Source organism: Sorex araneus, chromosome 3 (genome assembly GCF_027595985.1).
Source record: "Sorex araneus isolate mSorAra2 chromosome 3, mSorAra2.pri, whole genome shotgun sequence".
NCBI classification, from domain to species: domain Eukaryota; kingdom Metazoa; phylum Chordata; class Mammalia; order Eulipotyphla; family Soricidae; genus Sorex; species Sorex araneus.
Genome location: NC_073304.1, coordinates 98,500,738 through 98,515,002, shown reverse-complemented (window position 1 = coordinate 98,515,002; position 14,265 = coordinate 98,500,738). Strand labels below are relative to the sequence as shown.

Here is a 14,265-nt window from a genome sequence, read left to right as displayed (position 1 = left end):
CAATAACTGAAGCCAATGTAGGCTCAATCCCTGGCACCCCATATGACACCCGAGCACCTCCAGGAGTGATTCCTGAGTGCAGGGTAACAAGTAAGCTTCACATGAGCCAGTCAGGCATAGAATTCAAGCCCAAAAAATAATAAAATACAAATATGGGGCTGGAGGTAGGGGTCTTGCCTTGCACACAGCCTACCGGGGTTCAATTCCCAGTATTCCATATGGTTTCCAGAAGTCCCATCAGAAGTGATTCCTGAGTGCAGAGCCAGGAGACCCCTCTGAGCAATGCCGAGTGTGACGCGCCCCCCCCACCCCCCGCGCCCAAGAACTTGCACTAGGGATACAGCTTAGTGGTAGAGCATTGTCTGAGGTGGCTCTGGATTCAATTCCTGGTGGGGGGTGGTAGGCATGTGTCACCACCTGCCAACCATAGGAAAATGCAGACTTTATCTGGTCTGGTTCTGAAGATTCTCTACCATCTGCAGCCCTTCTCTATACCCACTCCTTGGTGAACATGCTATATACTTCATTCATCCAATAGTCAGCCGAATGCCTAGTATTCAAGCAGGGCAGCGCTCATTGCTTCTAGCTGGAGGAGGCACAATTTAATAAAGGGAACAGGCACTTAAACGGCTGCATTCACATGAGCATGAAACCAACTATGAAAGTACTATTCTAGACACATGCATTATGCTGTGGGAATAAACAATTTCTCAGGAGAGCTGAAAAGATTCCACTTCATTAAAGTGATGCCCATGGGGCACGGATGGATACCAGTTTCAGAGCAGCCGACACACTCCTCATTTTATTCAGGCCATATGTGGCAGTGTCAGGGGCTACTTCTACTTTGACACCTGGGCAACTTTGATATGGTGCTCGGGATCAAACCAAATCTGGGGTGACACCCAGCAGTTTTCAGAGGTTCATTACTTGGTGGTGCCAGTATGGATTTTGGGCTCCCAAATGTCAGCACACACTCTAGCCCTTTGAGAGCCGTCTCACAGGACACAGACTTTTCTTTTTTTGGGGGGTGGGGAGGGCCACCATGAGTAGCACAGTAAACTGTCAAACTAGTTGTACTTTTCTGTACTTTTTATACTTCAGAAGCCTATGGAGTCCAATGGAGTCCCTGGGTCAAAGTACCCTGAGATGGCTTTGACTTCTGGTGAAGCTGAGCTCAACGACTTGCAACGTCATCAGCACAGTCTGTTTCTATGTGATTTTTCGGGTCTCTGAATTGGGGCCAACCCTGTCCAACGCTTAGGTCTGGTGCTGCTTGGCTCCGCCCCACCAGGACCAGGCCCGGAGTTTCTCGGGGGCTAGCTTGGGTCTTAACGAAGAGAGGAGCTCACCTTGAAGCAATTCTCATCTGACATGAGCTGCTCGGCCTTCCTCTGGTACGTCGACTCGAGGAGGCTCCTTGAGGTCTGCGTGTTGAGCTGGCCGCCAGTGGCCCCATTATTGTTTTCCGCCAGGTAGAGGTCAGTCACCTGCACGCAGATCTCATCACTGACGATGTGCTGTAGCTGCAAGCAAACCACATTGCCGTCAGAGAGCCACCTTCCCACTTCTCCCTGCACACACGGGTGTCAGGTGGTCTCGGTCCCTCACCTCAAAGTGGGTGTTTGGACTGGTAACTTTATTTTTTTTTATTAGAGTAACCAAGTCAAAATTTCAATTGTATCACTGGTCCATGACTCTTACCTTTCACACCTATTTAAAAGTAAAGTTTTATAGGATGGAATAAGGGGAAAAGAGAACACAAGTGCATGTTTTGTATGCTGGAGACTCAATTTCAATCTCCTGAGCACCACAAGGTGTGACCCCCAAAACAAAAAACCTTATGGGAACTCAGGTGTGTGCGGCAGGGGTAGCTGCATGGATGGGATAGAGCCCACCATGCAGCATTTGCTTTTGCCCGTGTGAATGTAATTCCACGGTGTGGAGGTGGTGGCATAAGGGCAGGAAAGAGTCCATCACATACCATCTGCCGTGCCTGTGCAAGGTCCTAAGCAACCTGGACACTACAGAAATCAAACAGAAAATCAAACAAGGAAAGTCCCGGAGGGATCAGGGTTGTGCCTCAGGTGGCAGGGTACAGTGGCACGAGGTCTCAGGTTTAATCCCAAGGAGCCCCCTACACATCCGGGCTATCCCTGACCCCTTTCCGACCTACTCCTCTGCAGTGAGACCCTGACGATTAAAAAAAAGTTTTTTAAAAGTCCTAAACAGGGGCCAGAGCGATAGCACATCGGGTAGGGCGTTTGTTTGCCTTGCACGCGGCCGACCTGGGTTCGATCCCCGGCATCCCATATGGTCCCCCAAGCACTGCCAGGAGCAATTCCTGAGTGTAAAGCCAGGAGTAACCCCTGAGCATCGCTGGGTGTGACCCAAAATGAAAATTTCCATAGCTTTCTATTTTAATACTTCTTTAGCACTTAAGGCTTTCACAGAGACTCTCGTTTGGTTCATACAATTACCACGGAATAAGGCTTGAGAAGGGCGCCTGGTCATACTGAAAAAATACAAAGGGGGTGAGAAAGTTCACTGTGTGCCAAGGGGAGAGTGCTAGGGAAGCAAGATCCATGCCTGTACTCTGAGTTCTCGGACAAACTATGCAGCTCATCAGGTACTGCAGCTCCAGAGGACTCGCTGCAGGAGTGTAGGGCCTCCTGACTCACTCCCAGGGCCAGCACTCTTTCTACATTCTACTAGCACAAGTCAATCACAAATAGTCGGTGACATCTGTTTGCTTTGTTTTGGGGCTACACTCAGTGGTGTTCAGGACTGAATCCTGGCCCTGCACGCAGGGTTCACTCCTGGCAGGGCTTGAGAGATCAAATGAGATAGTGGGTCTGTATGGGAAGGACTGTACTACCTCTTGACTCTCATGTGTCTCTAGTGGTGCTGAGACCATACCCCGGGCCTCACACATGGCTGAATTCCACCAGTGAATCCCACTCCTGGCTTTAGAGCTACTTTATTAAAACTAACGGATGACTAGGAAACAATCTTTCAAAGTCCTCATGCTCGCGGGTCAGAATAGTATTTCTACTGTGAAATAAAATTTCCTTAAATGAAATATTACCCATCAAAAATTTAAAGAATGTGACAAGCAGATCAAGAAAGCAAAACATTAACTGCGACAACAATTTGTCTTTAAAATTTTCATTGCACTACTCTATTTTTAGGAAGATACATTCTTTTTGAAGTGCTAGTAACTATGACAACTAATTATTTCTAACATTAAAAAGTCTCGATCCAGAGATGTGGATCAGAGGCAGAGCACTTGAACTTCCATGAGGCCTCAAGTTAGATCCCCAGCACGCTCATACACTGCGTGCCTGCCCAGCGGCAGTCTCTGGCATATTCAAGGGTGTGGAGCTCAAATGCGTGACCCCAACAAGAACTACAAGTATGTGAGAACACAACCAAATGTAGTGACCCCGTCACTACAATGACAACAAAGGAACAAAGGAAGGTGAAATAAAATTGAAAACTGTTTTGGACCATAGCCAGAATTGCTCAGAGGACCATGCAGTTCTAGGGATCACATCTGGGGCTCCCCTATGTGAAGTAACTCCAACCTTCTGAACTCCCTAGTCTTCAAAAATGAAGTCTTAATGGCCTTAATTATCCTTAGATGTACATAGGGGAGAACATGGAGTTATTTGAGGATGGCAGGAAGTGAAAAATGGACATGGTTAAATTACAATTAGTCTAGAAAATGGGATCTGTGAGATCATTAAAATAATGCTAAACAGCTAAGGAAAACTAGAGGAAAAGCGGAAGTGTAAATAAGTATTTCCAAGGCATGATCTCTACCACACAGGTACATTCTGGTGGAGGGAAATACTGCCTCTTGGCCTCATATTTCTACATATTTTAGAGGAATCTTTAGGGTCTTCTACGCATACCAAGTTACCTGCAAATAGTGATAGTCTAAGTTTTCCCTCAAAAAAGAGGGGGCCACATCTGGCAGTGCTCAGAAGACCTATGGGTGGCCAGGGATGGTTCTGGGTCAGTCATATGCAAAGCCAGCAAGCCAGCACCTTAGTATCTTGTTGGTCTTCTTTTCCAATTGGGATCCCTTTAATTTTTCTTGTCAAACTTGCGGTGAGGCCTTTTAAGACTATTAAATAATAGCAGACAGTGGACAGTCTTTCCTTTTACCTGACGTCAAAGGAGGGCTTAATTTTTGGCCAATGAATGTGATGTTGGCTGTGGGTTTGTTGTAGATGTCATGAGGATCTTGTGTAGGTTTCTCCTACCCCCATTTTGCTGGGGCTTAGTCCTATCATGAATGCTCTTATCCATTAAATATTTTAAAATATTCTTCAGTTAAAAAACTTCTTTAAATCTCAGGCCAGAGAGACAGTACAGTGGGCAAGGCACTTGTCTGGCCCATGGCTGACCCAGATTTAGTCTTGGTATCCCCGAGAGTTCCTCTGAGCACCAGCAGGAGTGATTCCTGAATGCAGAGTAGAAACCCCTGAGCATTGCCTGGTGTGGTTCAAAAACAAACCAACAAAATAACAATAAAAATTTTTAAAAACGGGGGGAAAAAAAAAAAAAAAAAGATCTCCAGGCTAAAGAGAATACAGTGGGCGGGGAGGGGGGCTGGAGTGATAGCACAGCGGGTAGGGCGTTTGCCTTGCACGCAGCCAACCTGGGTTTGATTCCCAGCATCCCATATGGTCCCCTGAGCACCTCCAGGGGTAATTCCTGAGTGCAGAGCCAGGAGTAACCCCTGTGCATCTCTGAGTGTGACCCAAAAAGAAAAAAAAAAAAAAGAGAGAGAGAGAATACAGTGGGTAAGGCGTTAACATGGTCCTGTCCCCAGCACCCAATATGGACCGATTCTATCAGAAGTAATCCCTGAGCACAGAGCCAGGAGTAAGCCCTGAGCACTGCCAGGTGTGGCCCCTAAACAAACAAAAAACAAATCTTTTTCTATTACCACTTATCGATGATATCATGTGTTTAGTGTCTTCCAGATCATTGATATCTTAGGCGTCTTCCATTCTGTTGAATTTTATTCTTTTTTTTTTTTTTTTTTTTTGCTTTTTGGGTCACAGCCAGGTTACTCCTGGCTCTGCACTCCGGAATCACTCCGGGCGGTGCTCAGGGGACCATATGGGATGGTGGGAATCGAACCCGGGTCGGCCGTCTGCAAGGCTGTGCCATCACTCCACCCTCTGTTGAATTTTAGCCCTTTCACATATTTGAATGAATTAATTTCACAGAAACCAACCATAAAGCCAACAACAAATCTAACTTAAGAGGGACCCCAGACAATGAGGTGGGTTGCCTACTTAATGAAGTCAGTACACAGAATATTAGCAACTATGAGGAAGGAAATGTTACCTGCTCAGAGATCACCCTGGCAGACGAGAGCAAGGCCAGCAAGGGAAGGGAGTTGGCATCGGAACCAGTGCTCCCTGGCTGCTTTCATGGCAGCCGGCATGAAAGGTGCAAGTGAGTCTCCATCGACAACAGGCTCACACTATATGGAAGATGGAACTACACAAAGGCAGCTAAATTTGGTTACCATGAGAAATCCAAGATGACTCCTCCAGAATCTGATGCTCGTAAACACCGATAAATGAGTAAACAGACCCTCCCTTTCTGACAGAGACCTGGGTGTTTCTCTGTCTGATCTGTCGTTAGAAATAGACTTCTTCCCTCTCCAGCCTCACCAGGGCCTTACCTGTCTGACGATGCTCTGGATGAGTTTGTCCATGGTGAAGGCAATGTAGGCGTGAATGGTGAACATCTCTCTCAGCGAGTCTTCGTACTGCGATGAGTCGATGTTGCCGTCTAGCAGGCTGCGCACCATGTCCAGGAAAGCGGGATAATAATCTTCGACATCCACGTCCACTGTGGGAGAGATGAGCTCAGTGAGGCCCCTCCCGGCTGAGAGACGATCAGGAGAAAGGGCAGGGCAAAACCCACGGCTAGGCTAAAGAGCATCAGAAAGAACAAACCGTCGGGATTCAAAACAGACCCAGCGCGGTCTGCTGCCAGCAAAGGCGGCATCTGGCAGATGGCGGCACCAGTGCTCCCCATCCGAGGGGAGTGACTCTGCAGCTCTTAATGGTGCTTCCAGCATGGACTGACCATACCAGAAGGATCTGTCTTTATAGCAGGGCTGGACTCCACAGGAGAGGAAAGCAAAACGGCCCAGGGGAAAGTTGCTTCACAAAGTGGCTGGCTCCTCTGCCGAGAGGAACCTGCTCTCCAAGCTAGAGAAGAGCATTCCACACACGGTCACTCGCTCATAAAGCAGCTCAATGAAGCAGAAAACACAGAAAGCGCTGGCTCTGGCACGAGGAAACCTCTCGGGAATCGAAAAAACAGAGCACGAACAAAACCTTCTGTGAATAATGAAGTAATCTGCATTTGTCAAAGTTCATTTGTGTAAAAACCAACTTTCAACACTGCACTTCACAGACGCATTAGATGTTCTGTACTCATTGCACATGCACCCCAACCACCAGCTGCACACAGATAACTGGCAACTAGAGTGCAGAAGACACACAGAGAAAGGACGCTGCCGTTAGCTTCCTAAAACAGACCTGCTCACGTAAAGATCCCAAACAGGCAGGCCTGATCCTGAAGAGCTGAAAATGAAGACTGTGGCATGGAGAACCACAAGCCTACAGGTGGGACTTGCTAGGCAGGCGTGTTCATACTGAACAGTCACTGGTTTATATAATCTGGATTCACGTACTTTTCTGCACATGTTACACTTTAGGGAAAAAGCTGACCTTTTTTTGGAGGCCAGGGAACTAGTTCAGAGGTAAGGCATGTGTTTTGTGTATATGGGACCCTGGAATAGATATTGGTATCCTTCCCTAAGAACAAATATTATGAAAAATGAATTATGAAAGAACGGTCTCTGATTGGTTGGCTGCCTTTATATAAAATTTGCAAGGGAGTAAAAGGAAGTGAGAGAAAAGGTGGAGTCCATCTCCACTGATGTGGAACAGTCATTAAAAGACAGACAGACCAGAACGATGACTTAAAAGCAACTGACTTATGCTCCTTGATAATCACTGGGTTATCAAACCTTGCTCAAATTTGCAGCATAGGCAGGGGATGTGTTATCACCATGGAAAATACTTTTATGCCAAAATAAAGCTGTGAGTGCAAGTCACAAATGTGTTACCAGCAAGCTCTGATCAATGTGGCCTGAAGTAACTACTCATGACCAAACTATACAATTCTCAAACCAAGGGACACTCCAGTGATCAAGCCAAGATTAGGTAATTTTGTCTTATTTTGACCTAACCAGATGGAATCACCAATTTATGTCCAGCACTTCTCTTTCAGCGAGGATCGACATAGGTAAAGGTCAGAATTAAGGTCCAATGTTAGCAGCTCCTCACCAAACAGAAGGTTAAGACTAGACAACCACTGTCCCCATCTAAAAAATACCATCCTCCGAACCCCAACCCCAACAGTTCAAGCACTCACTAGGTTCTTTGAGCCGCAGCTGGATGGCAGGACTGTCACTCTTATCTCGTTTGATGCCCAGCACTTCCCGTTCCCACTCCCTCTCACGGTTTTCTTCTTCGATTTGCCGTTCTGCTTGCGAACAAATTCGCAGTAGCCTTAGGCACAGAATCTGGTGCAGCCGCATGAAGATGTACCAGTTGTTATTGACGTAGAAGAGGTTGTACACTTCATCCATTCCCCTTAACTTCTGAGCTGCGGTGTTACTAAATAGCAGCTTTGATTTAGGGGGGCTGCCCCCAACACCATTGTGCTTCTTAGCAGCTCCTGTGGCTTCATCTACATCCATTTCTTCCTCTTCTTCCTCTTCTACGTCTGAGAGATCACCTCTCTGAGCAAAGAGAAGATCTGGAATGAAATGGTGCATGATTTGCTTGATCTTGTACTTGTCCTCTTTTTGAATCCCTGTCTGCCTTTTCACATGGTGAATTATCAGTGCAGCAGCATCTTCCAGGATCTGTTTATCTTCATAGGCGAGGGAAAGGTGTGGGCCAACGGGTACACCCGCATTCTCTTCAGTAGCCTGCTCTTGTCTCTGGGAAGAGGGAGACACAGTACATTACAGAGATGCTTACAGCAACAAACAACATACCTAGGAGACTGGCCCATTATTATTCAAAACAGGGCAAATAAGTTTTATTGTCAGGATAGGAAATAAAAATATTAAGTGAAGAATAAATTTATAAAATGGAGAGGTATGCCCCCTTGCTACTAAATTCTTCTTTTTTTTTATTGACTCACTGTGAGACAGACCCTTACAAAGCTGTTCATGGTTAGGTTCCAGTCATACAGTGTTCCAACACCCATAGTTCCACCAGTGTGCATCTCCCAGCACCAGTGTTCCCAGCTTCCTTCCCATCAACCCCATCACATCACCCTGCCTCTATTGAAGTTTCTCTCTCTCCTTTTGGGCAATGTAGTTTGCAATACAGACACTGAAAGATTGTCAAGTATGTCCCTTTCCCTACCTTTAGCACTCAGGTCTCGTCCAGCACAATCACTTCCAACAATTATTGTCATACTGGTCCCCCTTTCTATCTTACTTACCTTCCACACCACCCACCCCCGCTATACACACACACACTCTCTTTCTCTCACAGTAGTTTCCAACCACTGACCATCCAACTACTGACCAGTCTCCCTAGCCCTTATTTTCCCTGGCCTTAGATATTATCTTCGACTACATATATATGTATGTATGTATATATATATATTTTTGCTTTCTGGGTCACACCCGGGGATGCTCAGGGCTGACTCCTGGCTTTGCACTCCGGAATCACTCCTGGTGATGCTTGGGGGGACCATATGGGATGCTGGGAATTGAACCCGGGTCGGCCGCGTGCAAGGCAAACGCCCTACCTGCTGTACTATTGCTCTAACCCCATGACTATATATTTTTTACATACCACAAATAAATGCAGTCATTCTTTATCTGTCCCTCTCCCTCTCACTCATTTTACAGCATGATACTCTACAAAGAGACTGCACTATTATAAAGCACCGTGGCTTTGTCTTAAATTTTTTTTTTCTTTTTGGGTCACACCCAGTGATACTCAGGGGTTACTCCTGGCTTTGCACTCAGGAATTACTCCTGGCAGTGCTTGGGGGACCATATGGGATGCCGGGGATCGAACCCGGGTCAGCCGAGTGCAAGGCAAACACCCTACCCGCTGTGCTATCGCTCCGGCCCCCCGTCTTGAATTTAAGATCTGACAATAATAGTAATTTTTGGTGCCATTTCTAGAAAAAAAAAAAAAAGAAAGAGATGGTACTTTCTAGACTTTGAAGTCTTGAATAAAGTAATGGTCATGGGTCCGGTCCGATAGTACAGTGGGTAGGGCATTTGCCTTGAACATGGCCGAACTGGGTTCGATCCCCAGCATCCCATATGGTCTTCTGAGCACCACCACAAGTAATTCCTGAATACAGAGCCAGGAGTAACACCTGAGCATCATCAGGTGTGACCCAAAATGCTAAAATTTTTTTTAAAAAGTATACTGTCAGCACTGTGAAATAGTTCAGAGTAGTGAGCGGAAGGTGATAGGTGTCATACAACTGACAAAACAGGACTCAATCTAAGTTGTTTCTCTTTTTCTTTAACCACAACTGGCACTGAACATGGTTTCCTTCTGGCTCTCTCTCTTCTGTGCTCAGGGATCACTCCTGGCGGTGCTCAGAGAAAATGTGGTGCTGGGGATTGAACTCAGGTTGGCTACACGCAAATCAAGTGCATTACTAACTATACTATCTTCCTGGCCCTAACTCTTTATGCAAAAATCTGCTTCCCTACTTTCTCTTTCTTACGCATTCTGACATTTTTAGTTATTTAAAGATCAATGTCACACCACCTTTAGGAATTCTCCCAACCACAACACAGACATTTTTATCCATCCTCTAGAACTGTACACTCATAGAAAATAAGATTGTAATTTCTTTCTTCCTTTTTTTCCCTGCTTTGGCTTCTGGCCCATACCCAGCTGTGCTCAGGGGCTGTTCCTGTAGGGACTCAGGAGACTGTATGTGGTAACGGAGATGGAACCTGGATCGGCTGCATAGAAGACGTTTCTCCTGCTGTCCTCTCTCTTTGGCCCCACAAGATGATTCAAGCTCCCTGACACTCTCTTCCCTGCAGTGTTCTCAGTGCCACAAATATAATCCTGGTCAATGTGTGGAACAGACAAAGATTTTTTTTTTTTTTTCTTTTTGGGTCACACCTGGCGATGCACAGGGGTTACTCCTGGCTCTGCACTCAGGAATTACCCCTGGCTGTGCTCAGGGGACCATATGGGATGCTGGGATTTGAACCTGGGTCGGCCGCGTGCAAGGCAAACGCCCTACCCGCTGTGCTATCTCTCCAGCCCCAGACAAAGATTTTTTAAAAAGAAAAAAAAATTGGTAGATCAACAAAGTATTCAAATTGTGGAAAGTTCAGACAGTCTATTATTAATGTTTCCCAAAGTGGGTATTATTACTCCTTTGGGGTTGTGAGTAGGCTCAGGTGCAATTTGTTGGGGGAGGTGTACTTGGCTCCCTTAAAAAACATCTAATGGGGCCGGAGCAATAGCACAGAGGGGAAGGCATTTGTCTTGCACACAGCCGACCCAGATTCAATCTCCGGCAACCCATATGGTCCCCCAGTACCACCAGGAGGAATTCCTGAGTATAGAGCCAAGAGTAACCCCTGAGTATCGCTGGATGTGGGGAAAAAAATAACAACACAAACAAACAATTCAGTTCCAGTATGGTGCTGAATTAAACGATTTTCCTTTCCTGTCAAGGGAGCAGCAGGCCACACTACTTTAGGAGCTTCTGAGTTCCCTACTACTATGAGGGACACAGGGTAAGAAATGGAAGAGGTGGGTGTAAGCTAAAACAAGGATGATACTGGGCAACCAGTAACAGCTTAGGTATAAAGATAGGCTTAAATTTAAAATGACTGAAACATGATAGTTTCTAAAGCAAGAATCAACAGACGTTGGAGAGTCTCACTTTAATAGAACAAAGACAATTTCTTTTTTTTTTTTTTTTTTTGCTTTTTGGGTCACACCCAGCGATGCTCAGGGGTTACTCCTGGCTCTGCACTCAGGAATCACCCCTGGCAGTGCTTGGGGGACCATATGGGATGCCGGGGATCGAACCCGGGTCGGCCGCGTGCAAGGCAAACACCCTACCCACTGTGCTATCGCTCCGGCCCCAGAACAAAGACAATTTCTAAGATCAAAGCTTTTCAACAGACTCACCTCATCATAAATGCTCTCAATTTCATTGAGTAAGCTCTTCGACCTCAGGACCTTGGTGTCATTCTGCTTGAAGTTGATTCCCTGGTGGTCCAGAGACTTCAAGTAATACTTCTCATTCTGCTCTCTCCACACCTTGTTAAAGCCTCTCTGCGCTTCTCGCCACTCTTCCTCTTTCATCTTCAACCTAGTGGGTGCATTTCAGATGAGGGAATTACATGAGGTCAGGAGTCAAACTCCCTGGAATGCAATTCTGCTCTGCCATGTAAACTGTGTAGTCATATAACTGTTTCTTAGTAATCTGGGGACATAAAACCTATTTTCATAAGGGTTTAGGAGTAAGAAATATGTCAGGTACACCTTGTTTGTAAAATCTGTATGTGTAATAGGTTAAAAAAAAAGGCACCTTGGGCTGTTATTCAAACTAGTCAAATTCTGTTATGTGAAGGGGGGGGAAAAAAATCACTCGCTGAATACGTATCTGGGAAAGTATTGTGTCCCAAACTCAGAAATCTTATCTAGAACAGTTTTTGTGAAACACCATTCCAAAAGATTAACAATGTACCACACAACACCTTTGAAGAGGAGGGTCTCATCCTGCCAACTAAACAAAGTCTAACCTGTGTCTCCTATGAATTCCCGCCATACTTCTGATGAGGTCTCTGCAATTAATGCGCCAAAGACACAGTGTGGGAAGTTCTGTCAAGAGCTGACAGATGACAGTGAAAGTAAACCCAGCACCAGAACCCTACACTACAAGTCCAAAGTTTAGCGCTAAAAAGAACTAAGTTCAATTTGTGGCTGCTCCCGAAGGGAAGGACTGGTGATACCCACACATCTGTGCCCTGTGCAGCACACCGGAACCCCTCCTGCCCAGCAAGCAGAGAGCGACCCAAATCTCAGGGAAGGACTCTGAGTGTGGTGCCCAATCTGCTCTGGCTCTGGCTCCTGCTTGATGCTGACCCTGCATGGGCCAACAGTCCCACTAGCTAGGCTTTTTTAGAGAAAGACTGCTGCTTCTTGGTCACACCTGGCAGTGATCAGAGGGTAACATAGTGCTGGGAATATCAGCCACGCTCTACCACTGAGCCACATCCATGGCCAAGAAAGACTTTTTTTGGGGGGAGGGCAGTGGGGCCCATAACTGGTGGTACTTAGGGCTTACTCTTGGCTCTGTGCTCAGGGATCTCTCCTAATGGGGCCCAGGGGACTGAACCCACTGCATGCAAGGCAGGCGCCCTACCTACTGTACTATTTCTCTAGCCCCCCAAAAGACATTTTTGGTAGAACAGCAAGCAAAGGTTTAAAAATAGTGAGTAAATACATTTCATAGATACATTTTTTTTCTCTTTTTGGGTCACACCCAGCGATGCTCAGGGGTTACTCCTGGCTTTGCACTCAGGAATTACTCCTGGCAGTGCTTGGGGGACCATATGGGATGCCAAGGATCCAACCCGGGTAGGCCGCATGCAAGGCAAACGCCTTACCCGCTGTGCTATCGCTCCGGCCCCTCATAGATACTTTTTTCCTTTTTAAAATTTTTGGATCATGACTGGTAGTGCTCCAGAGACCATGCAGTGCCAGGGACAGAATCTAGGAACCCAGCATACAGAGCACGAACACTAGTTCTCGGCATTCTCCCTAATATCGGAGAGACTAATTTCCCTTTTTTTTTTTAAAAAAGTGTTAATAACTACTGGGTGGCAGGAACATAATTTCCCTTGTTTCTTTATCATATGTAAGTCTCTCTCTCTCTCTCTCTCTCTCTCTCTCTCTCTCTCTCGTGTGTGTGTGTGTGTGTGTGTGTGTATTTTGGAGTCATACCTGTTGGTACTCAGGAATCACTCCTGGCAATCATATGTGGTATTGGTGATTAACCCTCGTGTGCAAGCCAAGTACCTTACCTCTGTACTCTCTATCCAACCCCCAAAATACTCTTAAACACAAACACGTAAGTACTCCATTATGGACTGCAAGTTCATTCTCTACTCTTGTTACACAGAATCTCATCAAGAAACCCAATTTCCCATAGTGAACCCTATTTCCAGTGAACAAGGTTGAAGGAAAATAAGGGTCTCCTGGGATAAACAGGGCTCATGAGGGCCTTATTTCCAGGAACATGGAATCATAAAGCACATAGGGCATTTTCACTCAGGTACCTCTTAAGGACAATTGGGACAGCGATGGAGGGGTTCTTCCTTAGCCCATCAATGATGTCCGCTGCTTTGTCGGCATATATCCTCTGGAGTGCTTTTCGATGGATGACTTCAGATGTGCCCCCAAGGGTGTTATCCAAGCGAAATTTGGCTTGCTCTTCAGCAGATAGCCGAGAAAGCTTCTTCTGTATTGCTTCCAAAACCCGGATTGTTGCCAGATTTGTTTCTAAAACTACATCGAGCTGTAGAAAAAACATAGCATACTAAGTCCTGCACAAGAACATAACTGAGACTGGGAAGGCCGCAATACTAGCCTCTGTCCTATTAGCTGTATAAAACTGTTTCCTTCTCTACAAAACAGGGATAAGACTTATCTCTCCCATATGGTTATTTTCTAGATCAAGCAGTAAATAATTCACATAGGAAAACAAACTCAACCCCTACCCCTACACACACACCCATACCCACACCAAGAAACACCCTATTCAAAAAAAGAAAAGGAAAAAGTTGGGTGCTAGAGCGATAGTATAGGAGGTAGGGCACTTGCCTTGCATGTGGCTGACCCAGTTCAATCCCCAGCATCCTATACAGTCTTCAGAACCCCACTAGGAGTGGTTCCTGAGTGCAGAGCCAGGAGTAAGCCCTGAGCACTGCTGGGTGTGGCCCAAAAAGCAGGGGGAAAAAAAGTGCTCATCTCTACTTTCCAATTTATAATCTAACCTTACTCAACAATGGTAATAAAGAATGCTGTCTTTGAGACTGATAAAAATTTCCCACAGAAGTTAACATGCCACAATTTAGTTTTATGCAAATAGTTAAAACTCAAAAGCACTGTCGAAGAGATGTTCAATCACAGC

The 14,265-nt window shown here is 45.9% G+C and overlaps 1 protein-coding gene across 2 annotated transcripts in view; it reads right to left on the bottom strand.

Moving 5' to 3' along the window:
* The window catches only part of SIN3A (SIN3 transcription regulator family member A), a 69,544-nt gene that overhangs the window by 10,862 nt on the left and 44,417 nt on the right, over positions 1 to 14,265 (bottom strand). For both annotated transcript variants that reach the window (XM_055132483.1, XM_055132482.1), the window contains exons 13-17: positions 13,412 to 13,650; positions 11,256 to 11,439; positions 7,477 to 8,050; positions 5,708 to 5,877; positions 1,350 to 1,523 (exon numbers count right to left, since the gene is read on the bottom strand). In XM_055132483.1, coding sequence (XP_054988458.1) covers positions 1,350 to 1,523; positions 5,708 to 5,877; positions 7,477 to 8,050; positions 11,256 to 11,439; positions 13,412 to 13,650 — 1,341 coding nt within the window. The remainder of the gene's footprint in view (positions 1 to 1,349; positions 1,524 to 5,707; positions 5,878 to 7,476; positions 8,051 to 11,255; positions 11,440 to 13,411; positions 13,651 to 14,265) is intronic.